Raw genomic sequence first — 19,980 nt, 5'->3', positions numbered from 1 at the left:
CACATCTATCCAGTTCAATTGAGCAAGTAAAGCAACACAAAGTTACCACCTGCAGCTTCATACTAGCTAACAGCGCTATTTTGCTAATCGCTCTTCTTAGTCGGTGAGCTGTACCAAGTTACTAGTCTTCTTAGTGCTAAGTTGCTAACTGTTGCTCTAGAGTGTCACGCAGTGCTATGTTGCTATGAGTGCATTGTTGCTAACTGCTTTTCTAACTTATATAGTGATGCTAGCTTGCTAATGTTGCTCTGAATCTAGCCTACAATGCAAAGTTGCTACTTTGAGCTTCATCCAAGCTAACAGTGCTGTGTTGGTAAATGCTAGCTGTACCAAGTTGCTAGTCTTCTTAGAGCTAAGTTGCTAACTGTTGCTCTAGTACTAGAGTGTCACGCAGTGCTATGTTGCTACGAGTGCATTGTTGCTAACCGCTCTTCTAACTTATATAATGATGCTAGCTTGCTAATGTTGCTCTGATTATAGCTAACAATGTTGCTACTTCGAGCTTCATCCAAGCTAACAGTGCTGTGTTGGTAGATGCTAGCTGTGCTAAGTCGCTAGTCGATACTAAGAGATCACTCTGGGTTGTCTTCACGTGTGAGAGTAAAAAACAGAAACTGGTTTTGTAAAGAACCAGATAATCCGCTCACAATGAAGGTCAATGTTTACTTCCTCACGCAAGTCTGAAGGTGGCGCTGATGGGAAGAGTGGGCGGAGTCTGCATTCTTCGATGTTGCCTCATCGTTTCCGGCTCCGGGCGTGTCGTCCAGAAGTGAACGATATGACCTGAGGTTGTCGGTGTGAAAACCCGCCGCGTAAGCAAACCTTCGGAACAAAGAGGAATGTTTACGAAAACTTTCACCGCTCGAGGTCACGAAAATCACTTCCTGGTTCATTTAGAGCAAATATGCAAGTCTGGCTCCGGGGCCAAAAGTTACATCAAGTACTGGACTTTCCAAAGGAAAACATTCCGAGAAATGTTGTCTAGATTTGAAGCTGGATCCGCCCCGGGCTCCTCCCCTGGAAAGTCCCGCCGGTCTACTTAAGAACAAGCCATAGTGCCTCATTCGATCAGCAAGATGTGTCCGACCTTCTACACCGAGAACAGCCATCGGATCCAGCAGGTGGAGAACTCCTTCGGCCCGTCCGGGAGGCCGCTGACCCGCCCGGGTCGGGTGCTGGTCGGGGAGGGTCGCCTGGTCAAGCAGGGCCGCAGGAAGCCGCAGAACAAAGCCTTCTTCCTGTTCAACGACGTCCTGGTCTACGGCAGCGTCGTGCTCAACGGACGCTGGCTCCAGAAGCAGAAGATCCTGCCTCTGGGTGAGACTCGCTCGTCATGTTTAGACTCTAGGTCCCAGCACTCCAGGGTCAACAGCCGATCCCAGAGCGATAACAATCCACCTGTGACCCTGGCATGCTGGGACAAAAAAGTCAAGATCTTGTTTAGTAGGTTTTATTCTTACTTTAGGAGCGTCTGGGTCAAAGGTCGGCACCTTTTTTTTACCTGTAAGGAGTCAAATTAAAACTCCAAAGATGAACTTTTTCAACTTATTACTTTATAAAGTTGCTCTGAAATCTGGACAAACAAGAGGTTACGAGTGTCCATTATGAAGTAATAATGGCTTCACTGTAATCACACTTTGTTTATACAACGAGTCCCTTGGAGGTTGAGACTTCTGGGATTGATTATGTGCGGTGTTTTCAGTGGGCGGAGCTTAAGATAATTTTCTAATGTCAATATTTCAATGAAAAGAGAGTTTTGTACAAACACACACTGATGATACAATAGAGTCACACATAACAACAACACACACACACACTGATGATACAATAGAGTCACACATCACAACAACACACACACTGATGATACAATAGAGTCACACATCACAACAACACACACACACTGATGATACAATAGAGTCACACATCACAACAACACACACACACTGATGATACAATAGAGTCACACATCACAACAACACACACACACTGATGATACAATAGAGTCACACATCACAACACACACACTGATGATACAATAGAGTCACACATCACAACAACACACACACACTGATGATACAATAGAGTCACACATCACAACAACACACACACACTGATGAGTCACACATCACAACAACACACACACACACTGATGATACAATAGAGTCACACATCACAACAACACACACACACTGATGATACAATAGAGTCACACATCACAACAACACACACACACTGATGGTACAATAGAGTCACACATCACAACAACACACACTATAAAGTGACTCTTCTTCTGTGGTTCCAGAGGAGATCCAGCTGGAGGACATGGACGACGGCCTGAGCCTGAAGAACCAGTGGATGATCTGCACGCCACGCAAGTCCTTCTTCGTGGCGTCCGCCTCGCCGGAGGAGAAGCGGGCCTGGATGGAGCACATCGAGGAGTGTCGGAGGAACCTCCTCCGGGGCGGCGAGCAGAGCCCCAGCTCCGAGGTGGCCACGGCCTGGATCCCCGACAACGTGGCCTTCAGGTGCATGCGCTGCCTGAAGCGCTTCACCGTCACCAAGCGCCGCCACCACTGCAGGAAGTGCGGCTTCCTGGTGTGCAACACCTGCTCCCGGCGGAGGGCAGTGGTGCCGAACCTGCACCCCACCCGCAGGAAGAGGGTCTGCACGCTGTGCTACGAGCGCTCCGGGGAGCACGGGGCGCCCGCCACCATCGTGGAGAGCCTCTACATGGAGGACCAGGCCGGGACCAGCGAGGACGAGGACCACATCTACTGCTCGCCCAACAAGTGGCTGGACCCGCCGGGGGACGACTGCGACCACATCTACGACTACCCCAGATCCGTCCTGCGGGGACCCCCGGACCTCTTCCCCGAGAGTCCTCCACACGACCCCGAAGACGAGGACTAGAGCCGCACGAGGACACGTGGATCTGAACCAGTTCACCGAGTTAAACGCTTGACATTTTATTGACAGCGAGGGACTGGAAACACCAGTTCGACTGGCGCTGATCGTAAACATCTGACTCACGTCTTTGTAGTTCCTCAACCTTGATTGACAGCTTTAGTCCTCGAGGTCGTTTACGCAGAACCAGAGGTTCAGCGCCCTCTAGTGCCAGACAACGGAACTAACACGTTCGCTGTTAATATCTGCTAAAAAACTTGTCCTGGGATGTCAAACGAAGACGAGAACTTGTGTTTAAAGTTTTAAAACCCAACAGGAAATCCAACTCATCTGTAAATCTTTTTTTATTTGTACATTGTCAAACTATATTTATTTCTTGTGTCAATAAAAAAACTCATCATTGTTCATACTTCGATGTTTTTCTCATCAAAATTAAACCTTGCAGAAAATATATAATCTTGCTATAGATCATTTATATAACGCTAAATAATAATAATAATTTAAAATATATTTAGAATTATCCAGAGCGATTTGTTTTAGTGACGTCACACTTCCGTTTCCGCTGGCGCTAGCAGCGGACAACATGGCGGCTGGTTAGATGTTGTCGTGCGCTACCTAAACAACGGACTGTGTTTCGTTTATCTACGCGCTTTAGGCGAGTTTATTCACCGTCGTTTGGACTCTCCAGCCCCGGTACCGACCCCCGCTGTCCCCTCGCTGGAAGGTAGCGCCAATATTCACGTGCAGTCATTGAAACAAACGCGATTGTTGTCGCAACTCAGAGCTAACGCTACTTAGCTTCACATGCTAACCTAACGTTGAAGATGTGATTTTCACTAAATTACGACATTTGTTACTTTTAATCTGAATAAAGTGAATGTTATGTCCATCCTAAGTCTAGAAAACGTTGTTATCTAGGATTATATGTACGTGAAACGCATCTGTCAGATGTAACTCGAGGTTATTTTCAAGCTGAGATGTTGCTGTTAAAACACTTGTAACAGTTGTGTGTTCATTGTGTCACAGTTGTGTGTTCATTGTGTTACTGTTGTCGTTCATGCAGGTGAAGCTCACACACCGACACGATGGGTCGACGCTCGACCTCCTCCACCAAGAGTGGGAAGTTCATGAATCCCACCGACCAGGCCAGTACGTTTGTTGGGATCTTTGCAGCACTTTTGCGTGATGAACAACATTAAGTTGTGTTAACATGTTTTTACAACATTAAATAATGATGGAACATGTTTTTACAACATTAAATAATGATGGAACATGTTTTTACAACATTAAGTAGTGATGGAACATGTTTTTACAACATTAAATAATGCTGGAACATGTTTTTACAACATTAAATAATGATGGAACATGTTTTTACAACATTAAATAATGCTGGAACATGTTTTTACAACATTAAATAATGATGGAACATGTTTTTACAACATTAAATAATGATGGAACATGTTTTTACAACATTAAATAATGATGGAACATGTTTTTACAACATTAAATAATGATGGAACATGTTTTTACAACATTAAATAATGATGGAACATGTTTTTACAACATTAAGTAGTGATGGAACATGTTTTTACAACATTAAATAATGATGGAACATGTTTTTACAACATTAAGTAGTGATGGAACATGTTTTTACAACATTAAGTAGTGATGGAACATGTTTTTACAACATTAAATAATGATGGAACATGTTTTTACAACATTAAATAATGATGGAACATGTTTTTACAACATTAAATAATGATGGAACATGTTTTTACAACATTAAATAATGATGGAACATGTTTTTACAACATTAAGTAGTGATGGAACATGTTTTTACAACATTAAATAATGATGGAAGATGTTTTTACAACATTAAATAATGATGGAACATGTTTTTACAACATTAAATAATGATGGAACATGTTTTTACAACATTAAATAATGATGGAACATGTTTTTACAACATTAAATAATGATGGAACATGTTTTTAAAATAGTCTTCTGTCATGTAACTGTCACGTTTAGATTCAGTGTAACGATTATTATCCTTAATATCGACATTTAAATAACAATAAAATGTTTTTTTCTCTGTGGTATCAAGTTAAAGTGACACAATCATTGTTGCGATGAAGACAAATTAAGAACATGTTAAAATGAAATGGAGGTTTATTTTGTTGCTTTCATTAGTCGTAATTAAAAATCATAAAGTAAATCTTTAGGCCTTGTAAACATTCCCTGCAAAAACGTGCCAAAAATGTTTGCATAAACATTTGTACCTTCTTCATCTTCGCCTGCGTCTCTGTGACACAATAATGTCATTTAAACGATTTGACTTGTTGAATTTGACTCACTTGTCATCCCTGACGTCCCTGTTTCCATGATGTTCTAGTGATGCAGTCGTCATGCTGCTCCTCGTGGGCAGTAAAAATATAAAATTATAGTTTAAATAGTTTGATTACAGCTGCTCCTCGTGGGCACAAAAAATATAAAATTATAGTTTAAATAGTTTGATTACAGCTGCTCCTCGTGGGCACTAAAAATATAAAATTATAGTTTAAATAGTTTGATTACAGCTGCTCCTCGTGGGCACTAAAAATATAAAATTATAGTTTAAATAGTTTGATTACAGCTGCTCCTCGTGGGCACTAAAAATATAAAATTATAGTTTAAATAGTTTGATTACAGCTGCTCCTCCTGGGCACTAAAAATATAAAATTATAGTTTAAAATAGTTTGATTACAGCTGCTCCTCCTGGGCACTAAAAACTTACAGTATCAGCTTCGGTCGAGCATGACAGTCAGCTTCGAACTTGTGTTGCTACGTGAACGACCGGACGTCCAATCTCAACCATTGCTGTTTGAATATATATATATAATATATATATATAGATATATATATATATATTTTTAAGTGCGATTAAATGGCACTTTCACTTAATGGTCCAGTAGTACTTGGGTGGATGAAACGATGGTGTGTTTGTGACCCTGGAGCTCATGCTTGTGTGTTTACTTTCAGGAAAAGAGGCCAGGAAACGGGAGTTGAAAAAGGTAATTTGTAGTTTTTAACTTCATCAGAGTTGAAGCTTCTTTTCTCTGTGTGTGTGCGTGTGCGTGTGCATGTGCATGTGCGTGTGCGTGCGTGCGTGTGTGTGTGTGTGTGTGTCTGTGTCTGTGTGTCTCTGTCTGTGTGTCTCTGTCTGTGTGTCTCTGTCTGTGTGTCTCTGTCTGTGTGTCTGTGTCTGTGTCTGTCTGTGTGTGTGTGTGTGACACAGTAACGACGCCTCATATTCATGATTACAGTTTGTTTTTGTTGAAAATGTTTACTTGTGTTTGATTATTCTACGATTTTACGAGAACAATGTTGAAGATTAACAAATATTTAGTGTGTTTTGATGATGCAATGGTCGAAAACTTACGGAAAAAAACGAAAACTAATGGAAAGATTAAATAAAATGCAGAATAATCACGAGTAAATAAACTCCTTGAACCCCACACATCGTCTCTTCGTTCTCTCGTCCCCGCTGACCGTCTGTCAATCATGCAACTGTGATCTTTCATCTGACCCTGACATCGGTTCCTCCTGATGTTCATCATTGTTTTGGCTCGACTAAGACCTTCAAACGTTCTTCTCTGTGTCGCAGAACAAGAAGCAGAGGATGATGGTGAGGGCGGCGGTGCTGAAGATGAAGGACCCGCGGCAGATCATCCGAGACATGGAGAAGCTGGACGAGATGGGTGAGCGTCTGAACCCGTCGCCTCTTCCGTACTGTCGTCACGGCGACGTGACCCAAGGTTTTTTTTTATCTCCAACGCCAGAGTTCAACCCGGTCCAGCAGCCGATCCTCAACGAGAAGGTGCTGCGAGACAAGAGGAAGAAGCTGAAGGAGACGTTCGATCGGATCGTGCACCTGTACGAGCGCGAGAACCCCGACACCTTCAAGGACCTGCGCAAGCTGGAGTCGGACTACGAGGGCAAGCGAGGGCAGATGGCGCTGTTCTTCGACTCCGTGAAGGTCAGGGGTCAATATCTCTGCAGTTGTTTAAAACATAAGTTATTTAACAAAATTATTGTTTCTTTGTACATTGAGTTATTCTGAGAACTCATGGTTTGATCGTGGTCTCCCTCAGAATGCAGAGTCGGTGGAGGTGGACAGTATTCCTCTGCCCGACATGCCTCACGCTCCCTCCAACATACACATCAAGGACATCCCTCTGCCCGGAGCTCAGCCTCCCTCCATCCTGAAGAAGAGCTCCACCTTCAGGTGAGTCTTAGTATTGAAATAAGATATTTAAGTTTTACTCCTTACGGTTGAAAATTGTTTGATTATAGTTGAAAAATGTTTGATTATATTTGAAAATTGTTTGATTAAAGTTGAAAATTGTTTGATTAAAGTTGAAAATTGTTTGATTATATTTGAAAATTGTTTGATTAAAGTTGAAAATTGTTTGATTAAAGTTGGAAATTGTTTGATTATAGTTGAAAATTGTTTGATTAAAGTTGGAAATTGTTGGATTATAGAAGAAAATTGTTTGATTATAGTTTAAAAATGTTTGATTATATTTGAAAATTGTTTGATTATAGTTGAAAATTGTTTGATTATATTTGAAAATTGTTTGATTATATTTGAAAATTATTTGATTATAGTTGAAAATTGTTTGATTATAGCTGAAAATTGTTTGATTATAGTTGAAAATTGTTGGATTATAGTTGAAAATTGTTTGATTATATTTGAAAATTGTTTGATTAAAGTTGAAAATTGTTTGATTAAAGTTGGAAATTGTTGGATTATAGAAGAAAATTGTTTGATTATAGTTGAAAATTGTTTGATTAAAGTTGGAAATTGTTGGATTATAGAAGAAAATTGTTTGATTATAGTTGAAAATTGTTTGATTATATTTGAAAATTATTTGATTATAGTTGAAAATTGTTTGATTATAGTTAAATTGTTTGATTATAGTTGAAAATTGTTGGATTATAGTTGAAAATTGTTGGATTATATTTGAAAATTGTTTGATTAAAGTTGGAAATTGTTGATTATAGTTGAAAATTGTTGGATTATAGTTGAAAATTGTTGGATTATAGTTGAAAATTGTTGGATTATAGTTGAAAAATGTTTGATTATAGTTGAAAAATGTTGGATTATAGTTGAAAATTGTTGGATTATAGTTGAAAATTGTTGGATTACAGTTGAAAATTGTTGGATTACAAATGTTGTTGAAAGTAACAGCCATCTTCCGGTGAGTTTGAGTGTCAACTTTGATTCATGAGCTCCACAATCATCTCCTGCAGTAAAGGGTATCTGGGACCTGCATACGTGGCTCCTCTTCCACCTGTACCACGTCTACCTCCGGGGAAGAAGCCCCCGGGCCCCCCACCAGGTCCCCCTCCCCCGCAGATCCTGGCCATGCACGGCATCCCAGCTCGACGTCTCTACACGGGGGAGTCTCGTGAGTCTCTCGCCCGCCCCTGGACGGAAGCGTCTCTCCCGCTCACGCCGGTCTTGTCCTCCACAGAGCTGCCCATCCCGGGTCTGAGCGCCGCCGCCGACGTGGGCAGGGACAGCGGCAGCGAGAGCGACCGGGACGACGTGGACGACGAGGACGAGAGCGAGTCGGAGGAGGACAGCGAAGAAGAGCGAGAGGAGGGACGGGAGGGCGACGCGAGGATGAGCGTGGACCGACGCGAGGAGCGAGACGACGACAAAGAACGAGGTGAAGCCCCTGGACCGCCTCGTGATGACGTCGACTCTGAACTGATCGCTGTCCTGATCGTGCTAACATGCTAACGCTAGCTCTGTGTCGCCGCAGGTCGCAGCGTTCGCTTCGCGGACATGGCCGCCGACGCTCCCGGGGACGGGAAGAAGAAGAAGAAACGGTTGGTGAAGAAGACCAAGGCCATCACGCCTCTGCAGGCCATGATGCTGAGGATGGCAGGTACCTGAGCGTCTCTCACGTCGGCCTCCGCGTGTCACTTCCTGTTGACCCGACGCTCTCCCGCTGCAGGTCAGTCCATCCCCGAGGAGGACGAGGAGGAGGAGGTGGAGGAGGAGTACACGGACGAGTCCGAGGGCTCGGACACCGAGGACCGAGGACCACCGGGCGAGACGATGCCGTCGCACATGCCGGCGCCGCACATGCCCCCGCCTGGAGGCCCGGGACCACCAGGACCTCCTCACATGCAGGGACCCCCCATGACCGGTCCTCCTCCTCTCGGGCCTCCTCCTGCTCCCCCGATGAGACCTCCGGGTCCTCCGTCGGGCCCGCCCCCTGGACCTCCACCAGGTGAGTCGCTACATCCGGACCTTGACCCAGTTGAGTTGGACCTGAAGGTCTGTGTCTGCAGGAGCTCCTCCGTTCCTGCGCCCCCCTGGAATGCCTGGCGGGGTTGGACTGAGAGGCCCGTTACCTCGACTTCTGCCACCCGGACCACCTCCGGGTCGCCCCCCTGGTCCTCCACCGGGTCCTCCTCCAGGTCTTCCGCCGGGTCCCCCTCCACGCGGACCCCCTCCCAGACTCCCACCTCCAGCCCCTCCTGGTAAGAGACCTCTTCACCTTCTGCTCCTCTCACTCATGCAAACCTCTCTTTGCAGGCATGCCCCCGCCTCCCCCGAGAGCCGGCGGACCCCCTCGCTCGCTCGCCCCGCCCCTCTCTCTCTTCCCCCCCCCTCTCCCCTCGAACGTGCTCAGTGCCCCCCCCAGCATCGTCCAGAGACAGAAGGGGTCCGGGCAGGATAACAGTCAGACCAGTATGCCGCCCCCTCCCATGCCCATGAGACCCGGCATGATGCCGATGCCGCCGCCCCCCGGCACGGCCCCGGCCCCCGGCGGCGGCGGCGGGAACCCGTCCAGCCACCATCACGCCGCCGCCACCATCGAGAAACGGGCCAACATCACGTCGGTCGCCGCGGCGGGGGGCGGCGCCGGAGCCACCATCTCGGCCAAGCCTCAGATCATCAACCCCAAAACGGAGGTGACCCGCTTCGTGCCCACCGCCCTCAGAGTCCGCAGGGACAAGAACACTCCGGCGCCCGGACCCATGGACCGGGGTCACGGAGCGGGACGGAGGGGCGAGGACATGATGGGGCTCGCTCATCACAAGAAGGTCACCGCCGCTCAGATGGGCTACTCCAACCCCAACCAGATGAGCGCCGTGTCCCAGACCAACGTGAAGACCAAGGACCAGGTCTACGAGGCCTTCATGAGGGAGATGGAGGGTCTCCTCTGAGACTCTGTGGATCTTCCAGTGAACAGCATGTTTTTTTCAAGGCTCCCGAGCGGCTGCTGCATCATGGAATGACTTTTAATCTGTTAGTTTTTTATTTCAGTTTTTGTACGACCTTCATTTTAAAGGATGTGACGTCAGTGTGAGCAGGTCGTCGACTGGTCAATAAAATAAATCCACAAAAGTGTTTTTGTCAAGTCGATGAATTTTTCTCATCGGATTGTTTTTTCTTCCTTAAATAAAATTATTTTCTTCTTACAATTTTAAATATTTGTTTAAGTTCAAGTTAGTGACAAATCTTTTGTGCCGTTTACCGTATTTTTTATAAACACTCGTCGACGCGAACTACATTTCCCACAACTCCGTGGGGAGTGGTGCGCCTGCGCACTGGAGACGAGACTCACGTTGGACAAGCAGCATGGCGGACGACACCGAGCAGACGCTGGAGCCAATAAACGAGGCTTGCAGCGGCGAGGAAGACGAGGAGGTGCCGGTGGAAGCGGGAAACGACGAGCTGGCGAAAACCTTCAAGGACCTGGTAGGATTCGTCAGTAAAACGCGACAAAATGGCGAACGTTGACAACACAAGCAGCGAGTTTGCTAACATGCTAACAGTGAAGCTAGTTCTCCAGCAGTGTTTGTTTATGAGTGAGTTTGAGGGGTAACGTTGGTTTGGGACCCCCAGGGTGTCACGGAGGTTCTATGTGAAGCGTGCGACCAGCTGGGATGGAAGAGTCCAACGAAGATCCAAGTCGAGGCGATACCTGTGGCTCTCCAGGGTGAGTCACGTGATCTAGTTTAGTTGAAGTCTTGACTTGTGTTGTTGTGTCGTGAGCTCTGCTGACCAGCAGGTGGCGTCACACTAGATGTTTCTGTTGATCACGTGCTCTCCGCAGGGAAGGACGTGATCGGTCTGGCGGAGACGGGCTCAGGTAAGACGGGCGCGTTCGCTCTCCCCATCCTGGAGTCTCTGCTGGCGTCGCCTCAGCGGCTGCACACGCTGGTGCTCACGCCGACCCGCGAGCTCGCCTTCCAGATCTCCGAGCAGTTCGAGGCCCTGGGCTCCAGCATCGGCGTCAAGTGTGGTACGTGCGGCGGTCCGGTTCCGGTCCGAGCCCGTCTTGACCCTGTCTCTGTCCCGCAGCCGTGGTGGTGGGCGGGATCGACATGATGTCGCAGTCGCTGGTGCTCGCCAAGAAGCCGCACATCGTCATAGGTGAGAAGTCGTCTTGATCTGTGACCCCGAGGTGACCCTGAGGTGACCCCGAGGTGACACGTCGTGTCCGCAGCCACGCCCGGACGCCTCATCGACCACCTGGAGAACACCAAGGGCTTCTCGCTGAGGGCGCTCAAGTTCCTGGTGATGGACGAGGCCGACAGGATCCTCAACATGGACTTTGAGACGGAGGTGAGTCGTCATGACGACGCCTGGTGAGGAGGATGAGGAGGAGGATGATGATGAAGATGACCATTAAGTGATGAAGATAAAGTGATGATGATGATAAATTGATGAAGATGATGAAGTGATGATGAAGAAAATGATCATTAAGTGATGAAGATGATGATGAAGATAAAGTCGGGATGATGGTGAAGATGATAAAGTGATGATGAAGATAAAGCTGATGTTATGGTGATGATGAAGATAAAGTGATGAAGATAAAGTGGTGATGAAGATAAAGATGATGTTATGGTGATGAAGATGAAGCAGGTGATGAAGATAAAGTGATTATGATGATAATGAAGATAAATTGATGATGATGAAGATAAAGTGATTATGATGATAATGAAGATAAATTGATGATAATGAAGATAAATTGATGATGATGAAGATAAAGTGATTATGATGATAATGAAGATAAATTGATGATGATGAAGATAAAGTGATGAAGATGAAGCAGGTGATGCAGATAAATTAATGATGATGAAGATAGTGATGATGTTAATGAAGCTGAAGATGGTGATGCTGATGATGATAAAGTTATGAAGATGGAGCAGGTGATGAAGGTGATGATGAAAATGATCATTAAGTGATGAAGATGATGATGAAGATAAAGTCGGGATGATGGTGAAGATGATAAAGTGGTGAAGATAAATTGTTGGTGATGAAGATAAATTGTTGATGATGAAGATGATAAAGTGATGATGAAGATAAATTGATGATGATAATTAAGTGGTGATGATGATGAAGATAAAGATGATGTTATGGTGATGAAGATGAAGATAAAGCAATTATGATGATAAATTGATGAAGATGATAAAGTGATGATGAAGATAAATTGATGATGATGAAGATAAATTGATGATGATGAAGATGATGTTAATGAAGCTGAAGATGGTGATGAAGATAAAGTGATGAAGATGTTAAATTGATGAAGATGATGGTTTTGTCTCCAGGTGGACAAGATCTTGAAGGTGATCCCTCGAGAAAGACGAACCTTCCTGTTCTCGGCCACCATGACCAAGAAGGTGAACCTGATCACATGACTTGTCTGGTTTGATTCTGTTAAATTGTTTATATATTTTAGTGTTTTCTCGTGAAAGTATTTCAGTGGCATCAGAATATATTGAATTTTTTTTTTTTTAATGAATCATTTGAGTTAAATTATTTATTTGTAATGATTAATTACAATTATTTATAAATTAAAGGTTTGAATTTGTAGTTTTTAAGAATTCCATTGAAAAAATCAGGATAAACACATTTTTTGTGTGTGTTTACAAAATGATTCTAGTAGTTATTGTTGTTGAATGATTTATGTTTCATTTATTTTTATTTATTAATTAATGTTGTGTTCTAACATGTGTATGTATGACTACATGTTTTATATACATGTCTATAGTATTTTTGAATATTGACTGATTATTATATTATAATTATAAGTGATGTCATCATGGTTGTGTAACCGTGACGACGTCAGTCAAACTGCAGATACATTTAAACTGCACGAATAGACCAAACATTACGGTAACAAACACTTCTTTATCTTCAGTTCCTGCTTCTTCTGTCAAACTTTAAACGATGGAACTAGAATTAATGAACAAATCAAAAGCCTAAGAAATAATATAAAGCAATTAAAAGTTTGATCAAATGTTAAATTAATTTAAGTTATTTCATAGAATCTAATGTAAGCTGTAGTTCACTCGCTGGGCACCAGAGGGCGCTGTCCGGCAACAATCGAGAGAGTGACGCGGTCACGTGATCTGGTCCAGCAGCGTCTCACGTGACTCGTGCGTGTGTGTGCGTGCGTGTGTGTGTGTTCAGGTCCAGAAGCTGCAGCGAGCGGCGCTGAAGGACCCGGTCAAGTGTGCCGTGTCCACCAAGTACACCACGGTGGAGAAGCTGCAGCAGTTCTACGTCTTCATCCCGTACAAGTTCAAGGTGAGTGTGAAGGTCGCGACCCTCTGAGCCGCTGCTGACCTCGGCTCCTGCAGGACTGTTACCTGGTCTCCATCCTCAACGAGCTCGCGGGGAACTCCTTCATCATCTTCTGCAGCACCTGCAACACTGCCCAGAGGGTGGCGCTGTTGCTGAGGAACCTCGGCATCACTGCCATCCCTCTGCACGGACAGATGAGCCAGGTACACAAGTACACACAAGCACACACAAGTACACACAAGCACACACAAGCACACACAAGCACACACAAGCACACACAAGCACACACAAGTACACACAAGTACACACAAGCACACACAAGCACACACAAGCATACACAAGTACACACAAGTACACACAAGCACACACAAGCATACACAAGCACACACAAGCGCACACAAGCGCACACAAGCGCACACAAGCGCACACAAGCGCAAGCGTACACACAAGCATACACACAAGCATACACACAAGCATACACACAAGTATACGCAAGTATACACAAGTACACACAAGTATACACACAAGTATATACACAAATACACATACAAGTATACACACACGTATACATACACAAGTACACGCACACACGAGTACACTCAGACACGTATACATACAAGTATACACACACGTATATACACAAGTACACACACACAAGTACATACACACTCACAAGTGTGTATCTTCTCCTGTATAACAAAAGACACACAGACTCACAAGTGTGTATCTTCTCCTGCAGAACAAAAGACACACACACACACAAACACACACAGACTCACAAGTGTGTATCTTCTCCTGCAGAACAAAAGACACACACACACACACACACACAGAGACTCACAAGTGTGTATCTTCTCCTGCAGAACAAAAGACACACACACACACACACACAGACTCACAAGTGTGTATCTTCTCCTGCAGAACAAAAGACACACACACACACACACACAGACTCACAAGTGTGTATCTTCTCCTGCAGAACAAAAGACACACACACACACACACACACAGACTCACAAGTGTGTATCTTCTACTGCAGAACAAAAGACACACACAGACTCACAAGTGTGTATCTTCTCCTGCAGAACAAAAGACACACCCACACACACACACACACACACACACACACACACAGACTCACAAGTGTGTATCTTCTCCTGCAGAACAAAAGACACACACACAGACTCACAAGTGTGTATCTTCTCCTGCAGAACAAAAGACACACACACACACACACAGACTCACAAGTGTGTATCTTCTACTGCAGAACAAAAGACACACACAGACTCACAAGTGTGTATCTTCTCCTGCAGAACAAAAGACACTCCCACACACACACACACACACACACACAGACTCACAAGTGTGTATCTTCTCCTGCAGAACAAAAGACACACACACACACACACACACACACAGACTCACAAGTGTGTATCTTCTACTGCAGAACAAAAGACACACACACACACACACAGACTCACAAGTGTGTATCTTCTCCTGCAGAACAAAAGACACACACACACACACACACACACACAGACTCACAAGTGTGTATCTTCTCCTGCAGAACAAAAGACTAGGATCTTTGAACAAGTTCAAGTCAAAGACTCGATCAGTTCTGTTGGCGACTGATGTGGCGTCGAGAGGTTTAGACATTCCTCACGTGGACTGTGTCATCAACTATGACATCCCTACTCACTCCAAGGTCACTCTAGCACTCTCTCTCCTACTCTCTCTCTTTTAGTCTTACTCTCTCTCACTCACTCTCTCTTTTAGTCTTACTCTCTCTCACTCTAGCACACTCTCTCACACACACTCGCACTTTCACACTCTCACACACACTCTCACTCTCTCTCACACTCTCACTTTCACACTCTCACATTCACACTCTCACACTCACACTCTCACACACACACTTGCACTTTCACACTCTCACACACACTCTCTCACTCTCACTCACACTCTCTCTCTCACACTCTCTCTTTCACACACTCTATCTCTCACACACTCTCTCTCTCTCTCTCACACACTCTCTCTCACTAGCACTCTCACACGTTCTCTGTCACACTCTTGCTCTCTCACACTCTCACACACTCTTTCACTCTCTCTCACACTCTCACTCTCGCTCTCTCACACTCTCACACTCTCACACACTCTTTCACTCTCTCTCACACTCTCACTCTCGCTCTCTCACACTCTCACACACTCTTTCACTCTCTCTCACACTTTCATTCACACTCTCTCTCTAACACTCTCACTCACACTCTCACTCACTCTGTCTCTCACACTCTCTCTCTCTTTAACACTCTCACTCTCTCTCACTCACACTGTCTCTCACACTCTCTCTCTCTTTAACACTCTCACTCTCTCTCACTCACACTGTCTCTCACACTCTCTCTCTCTTTAACACTCTCACTCTCTCTCACTCACACTGTCTCTCACACTCTCTCTCTCTTTAACACTCTCACTCTCTCTCACTCACACTGTCTCTCACACTCTCTCTCTCTTTAACACTCTCACTCTCTCTCTCACTCAAACACTCTCACAAACTCTCTCTATCTCTCACACACTCTATCTCCCTCTTATTCACTCTCTCTCTCTCCATGACTCCTCTCTGACCTTGACTCTCTCTCTCTCTCTCTCTCTCTCTCCAGGACTACATTCACAGAGTGGGTCGAACAGCCAGAGCCGGACGAGCAGGAAAGTCCATCACGTTTGTTTCTCAGTAAGAGTCTCTTCTTTTTATATTTTATCCTTCCCTTCTTCATCCTTTCATCGTGATTTCTTCTCTCCTCCCTTCATCCTTCCATTATGTTTTCTCCTCCCTTCATCCTTCCATCATGCTTTCTTCTCTCCTCCCTTCATCCTTCCATCATGTCTTCTTCTCTCCTCCCTTCATCCTTCCATCATGTCTTCTTCTCTCCTCCCTTCATCCTTCCATCATGCTTTCTTCTCTCCTCCCTTCATCCTTCCATCATGTCTTTTTCTCTCCTCCCTTCATCCTTCCATTGTGTCTTCTTCTCTCCTCCCTTCATCCTTCCATCATGTCTTCTCTCCTCCTTTCATCCTTCCATCGTGTCTTCTTCTCTCCTCCTTTCATCCTTCCATCATGTTTTCTCCTCCCTTCACCCTTCCATCATGTTTTCTCCTCCCTTCATCCTTCCATCATGTCTTCTTCTCTCCTCCCTCCATCCTTCTATCATGTCATCTTCTCTCCTCCTTTCATCCTTCCATCATGTCATCTTCTCTCCTCCCTTCACCCTTCCATCATGTTTTCTCCTCCCTCCATCCTTCCATCATGTCTTCTTCTCTCCTCCCTTCATCCCTCCATCATGTCTGCTCAGGTACGACGTCGAGCTCTTCCAAAGGATCGAGACTCTGATCGGAAAGAAACTCCCGGCGTTCCCGACCCAGGAGGAGGAGGTGATGATGCTGCTGGAGCGAGTGACCGAGGCGCAGAGGTTCGCTCGGCTGGTGCGTGACCTTTGAACTCTCCGCCGCAGTGCACTCTGGGATATTCCCTGCTGAACTCTGAACTCTGTGCAGGAAATGAAGGAAACACACGAGAAGAAGAGGACGCGAGGGAAGGAGGGAGACGACGACGACACGGAGCAGGCGAGCGGCGTGAGGAAGAAAGTGAGAGGAGGAGGAGGAGGAAGAGAGGGAGGAAGAGGAAGAGGAGGAAGAGAAGGAGGACGAGGAAGAGGAGGAGGGAAGACGAGGGGCGGCGCGGCCTGGCGAGCCGGTCACTGACATCATCATCGCGAGACTCTCACAAACTTTGATCACGACCTTTGACCCTTCGTCGACGAAGACGAGCGACGCCGCCGTGTCCTCGTCCTCCGCGACGCTTCCCTCGCTTTCATCTTTCATTTAGTTTCTGTATGAGTTCCTGTCGAGGTCAGAGGTCGTGGAGGACGGTGGCACATGAATCATGACCTCGTGTAAAAACCTGATGGCGATGTTTCTGTCAAATGTGTGTGTTGTGCAGGCGAGTTCACTTTTTCTGATAAAATGAAAACAAAACAAACTGTTTTTCGAGTCCTTTTTTTGCTCAAACTTTACCTCCGACTACTGTGTTTGAGACTCAAACCATCACGTGGTCTCCTCTGGGAACTCTGGTTTCCTCCCACGGTCCTCACGCAGGTGGTCAACAAGGAAACGATGAGTCATCATTTAAAGTTCACGTCTATGGCGCCACCTGGTGGTGAAGGTCGAGGCTCAAATGACGCAAACACTTGGACACGACTTTGGGCTCAAAGCTCGTCTGGACTCGAACCCTCCTGGCTCGTGGGTGTGAGCACCACGTGACCCAAATGTCGCCCGTGGATGTGAAGTTCTGGACCGGGTCGGGTCCGGGGGAGGCGGGGGGGAGGAGGAGGGGCTGCGGACCGAGCCAGGACCCTGGTGTGTGAGCGGCAGCGTCACACTTCACGACCAACCTGCTGCTGGACGGAACCGACCGCATCGAACCCAGAACCAGGTGAGTCCAGTCGAGGGGTTTCGGGGTCGCGTCGGAACTTTTTTGGACTCGTCGAATCGTCTGGAACTTCAGATCACGTGGTTCGAATTGAACTCGCGCCGTGTCCCGGTCCGAACCGAGCCCGGGAGCCGAACCCACGTTTGGAATCGAACGGGTCGGAAATGGACTTTAAAAGTTCCGACCAAAGCTGCGTCGACGTCTCTCACCTCGAGCGCTGCGTCGCCATGGAAACCAGAGAGTCCCGTTATTCGGCAAACCTTGGACGAGGTTCGGTCCGAGGTTCGGTTCTGGTGCCTCGAGATCGAATTCATTCATATTGGAACCTGGTTTTATGAGGCGATCACGTGACGTTTATTCAACTTTGTTTTCTTATCGATTATTTATTACAACAAAAAAACAGAAATACTGATTAAATCAAATATAATGACACGTTTATAGATTTTTATTTAATTAATAATAAAAATCACATTTAATAAAACAACAAAAATACAAAAAGATCGTAATGGAGGATCGTAAGGATTAAAAAAATCTACAAACGTCTTTAAAAATTAAATATCAATTGAATCTAAGGTTATGTTGGTGAAATGTTTAATTTAAATAGTTTTTTTAAACATTGATTTCTGTTTCTCTAATTAATCATTTCTATATTGAATTAGTTGTTTTTTTTAATTAATTTTTAAAAATCAATATTTTCTAAAGGATTTTATTTTACACATAGAGTTTGATGTTTTTATTCCAATCATTAAAAAATAAAATGTCTAAATTCAATATTTTTGAATTACTGGTCTTTTAAATTCAGTTTGAAAACGTCGAGACCAGACACGAGCAACAGATCACAGAGCAGACGATCACGATGATTGAGCCAATGTTTCAATAAAATACTTCAATGTTTAAAACAACATTAAGAGTAAAATTCAACTGGCGACACTGAACTACACACAAATGAATAAAGTCGATGAATAACAAACATCCGTCCTCGTTTGATGGTCCAGGTCTCGTCGCTCGCCGACCATCATGACTCACCGGAGCGGCCCAGAAGACCCGGAGCGGTACCTGTTCGTGGACCGGGCCGTGGTGTACAACCCCGCCACGCAGGCCGACTGGACGGCCAAGAAGCTGGTGTGGGTCCCCTCGGAGCGCCACGGCTTCGAGGCGGCCGGCGTGCGCGAGGAGCGCGGCGAGGAGGTCCTGCTGGAGCTGGCGGAGAACGGCAGGAAGGTCTCGGTCAACAAGGACGACGTGCAGAAGATGAACCCGCCCAAGTTCAGCAAGGTGGAGGACATGGCGGAGCTCACGTGCCTCAACCAGGCCTCGGTGCTGCACAACCTCAAGGACCGCTACTACTCCGGGCTCATCTACGTGAGTGTTCCCAGAACCAGTAGCCGGGTCGAGCAGGTCCTTCAGAAATATGACATAAAATGTTTAACATATTTAGTTTGATTTTATTTCTTTTACTTTTCACGTGACGGTCCCTCAACTGGTGACGGTCCCTGTAATGGGTATATATCATGATGTCTTCGGGACCAAACCAGAGTTCACCACTGATTCTCATGGTTCTGGTTCTGCCCCGGGGGGCGACTGCGGAACTTCCGGGTCGAGGTCTGGCTCGGCTGTTTCTCAGCTGCCGCCCCTCCCCCGACGCCCCGGATCACTTTTCACGTATTAGAACCTCCGTCCTGGACCGGGCCTCGCCTCCGAGCGGGTCCCAGTGGTCGTAATGTAAGGGCCTCCGCAGCCGGGCTTCGGTTGCAGCAGAACCGGATCATCAGGATGAATTTTTCATGAGAGTGTCAGGACTCCACGGCCGGGTCAGAACCGTCTCACTGCCTCGTTTAGGATTCCGTGTGTCCTTGAACCTGCCGGGCCTGGACCCGCTCAGGGGTCCAGATGTCCCTTAAGACAGGTTCTCACGGTACCTTGAGGGAAGTCTGAGCGAGGACGTCATGTGGTCTGGACCACATCAGGCCCGGCAGCTGGTCCGGTCCAGCCTGACATC

The 19,980-nt window shown here is 45.9% G+C and overlaps 4 protein-coding genes across 5 annotated transcripts in view; all 4 read left to right on the top strand.

Annotated features, from left to right (window-relative positions):
* The first annotated feature begins 957 nt into the window (after positions 1–957).
* LOC148064603 (pleckstrin homology domain-containing family F member 2-like) lies at positions 958–4,054 on the top strand. The gene is made up of 3 exons (XM_087808682.1): positions 958–1,317; positions 2,303–3,628; positions 3,968–4,054. Exons 1-2 carry the CDS (start codon positions 1,077–1,079, stop codon positions 2,908–2,910), a joined length of 849 nt encoding a protein of 282 aa, XP_087664808.1. The 5' UTR covers positions 958–1,076; the 3' UTR covers positions 2,911–3,628; positions 3,968–4,054.
* Positions 3,963–10,315, top strand: wbp11 (WW domain binding protein 11). The gene is made up of 11 exons (XM_087808680.1): positions 3,963–4,053; positions 5,923–5,954; positions 6,548–6,641; positions 6,723–6,919; positions 7,035–7,168; positions 8,197–8,354; positions 8,421–8,618; positions 8,715–8,840; positions 8,910–9,188; positions 9,250–9,441; positions 9,497–10,315. Exons 1-11 carry the CDS (start codon positions 3,990–3,992, stop codon positions 10,129–10,131), a joined length of 2,109 nt encoding a protein of 702 aa, XP_087664806.1. The 5' UTR covers positions 3,963–3,989; the 3' UTR covers positions 10,132–10,315.
* A 213-nt stretch (positions 10,316–10,528) lies between these two features.
* ddx47 (DEAD (Asp-Glu-Ala-Asp) box polypeptide 47) lies at positions 10,529–17,521 on the top strand. Its single transcript, XM_087808681.1, has 12 exons — positions 10,529–10,666; positions 10,814–10,907; positions 11,025–11,213; positions 11,273–11,344; positions 11,418–11,536; positions 12,523–12,594; positions 13,388–13,504; positions 13,558–13,704; positions 15,069–15,206; positions 16,156–16,226; positions 16,846–16,975; positions 17,048–17,521. Exons 1-12 carry the CDS (start codon positions 10,547–10,549, stop codon positions 17,252–17,254), a joined length of 1,476 nt encoding a protein of 491 aa, XP_087664807.1. The 5' UTR covers positions 10,529–10,546; the 3' UTR covers positions 17,255–17,521.
* A 1,455-nt stretch (positions 17,522–18,976) lies between these two features.
* The window catches only part of LOC148064600 (myosin-10-like), a 20,468-nt gene continuing 19,464 nt past the window's right edge, over positions 18,977–19,980 (top strand). For both annotated transcript variants that reach the window (XM_087809591.1, XM_087809592.1), the window contains exon 1: positions 18,977–19,343. In XM_087809591.1, the coding sequence (XP_087665717.1) occupies positions 18,999–19,343 (345 nt within the window). In that variant the 5' untranslated portion in view covers positions 18,977–18,998. The remainder of the gene's footprint in view (positions 19,344–19,980) is intronic.

Source organism: Callionymus lyra, chromosome 15, assembly GCF_982586985.1.
Source record: "Callionymus lyra chromosome 15, fCalLyr1.hap1.1, whole genome shotgun sequence".
NCBI lineage: Eukaryota > Metazoa > Chordata > Actinopteri > Syngnathiformes > Callionymidae > Callionymus > Callionymus lyra.
The sequence above is the reverse complement of the archived record's forward strand: the minus strand, read 5'-3'. Positions and strand labels throughout refer to the sequence as shown.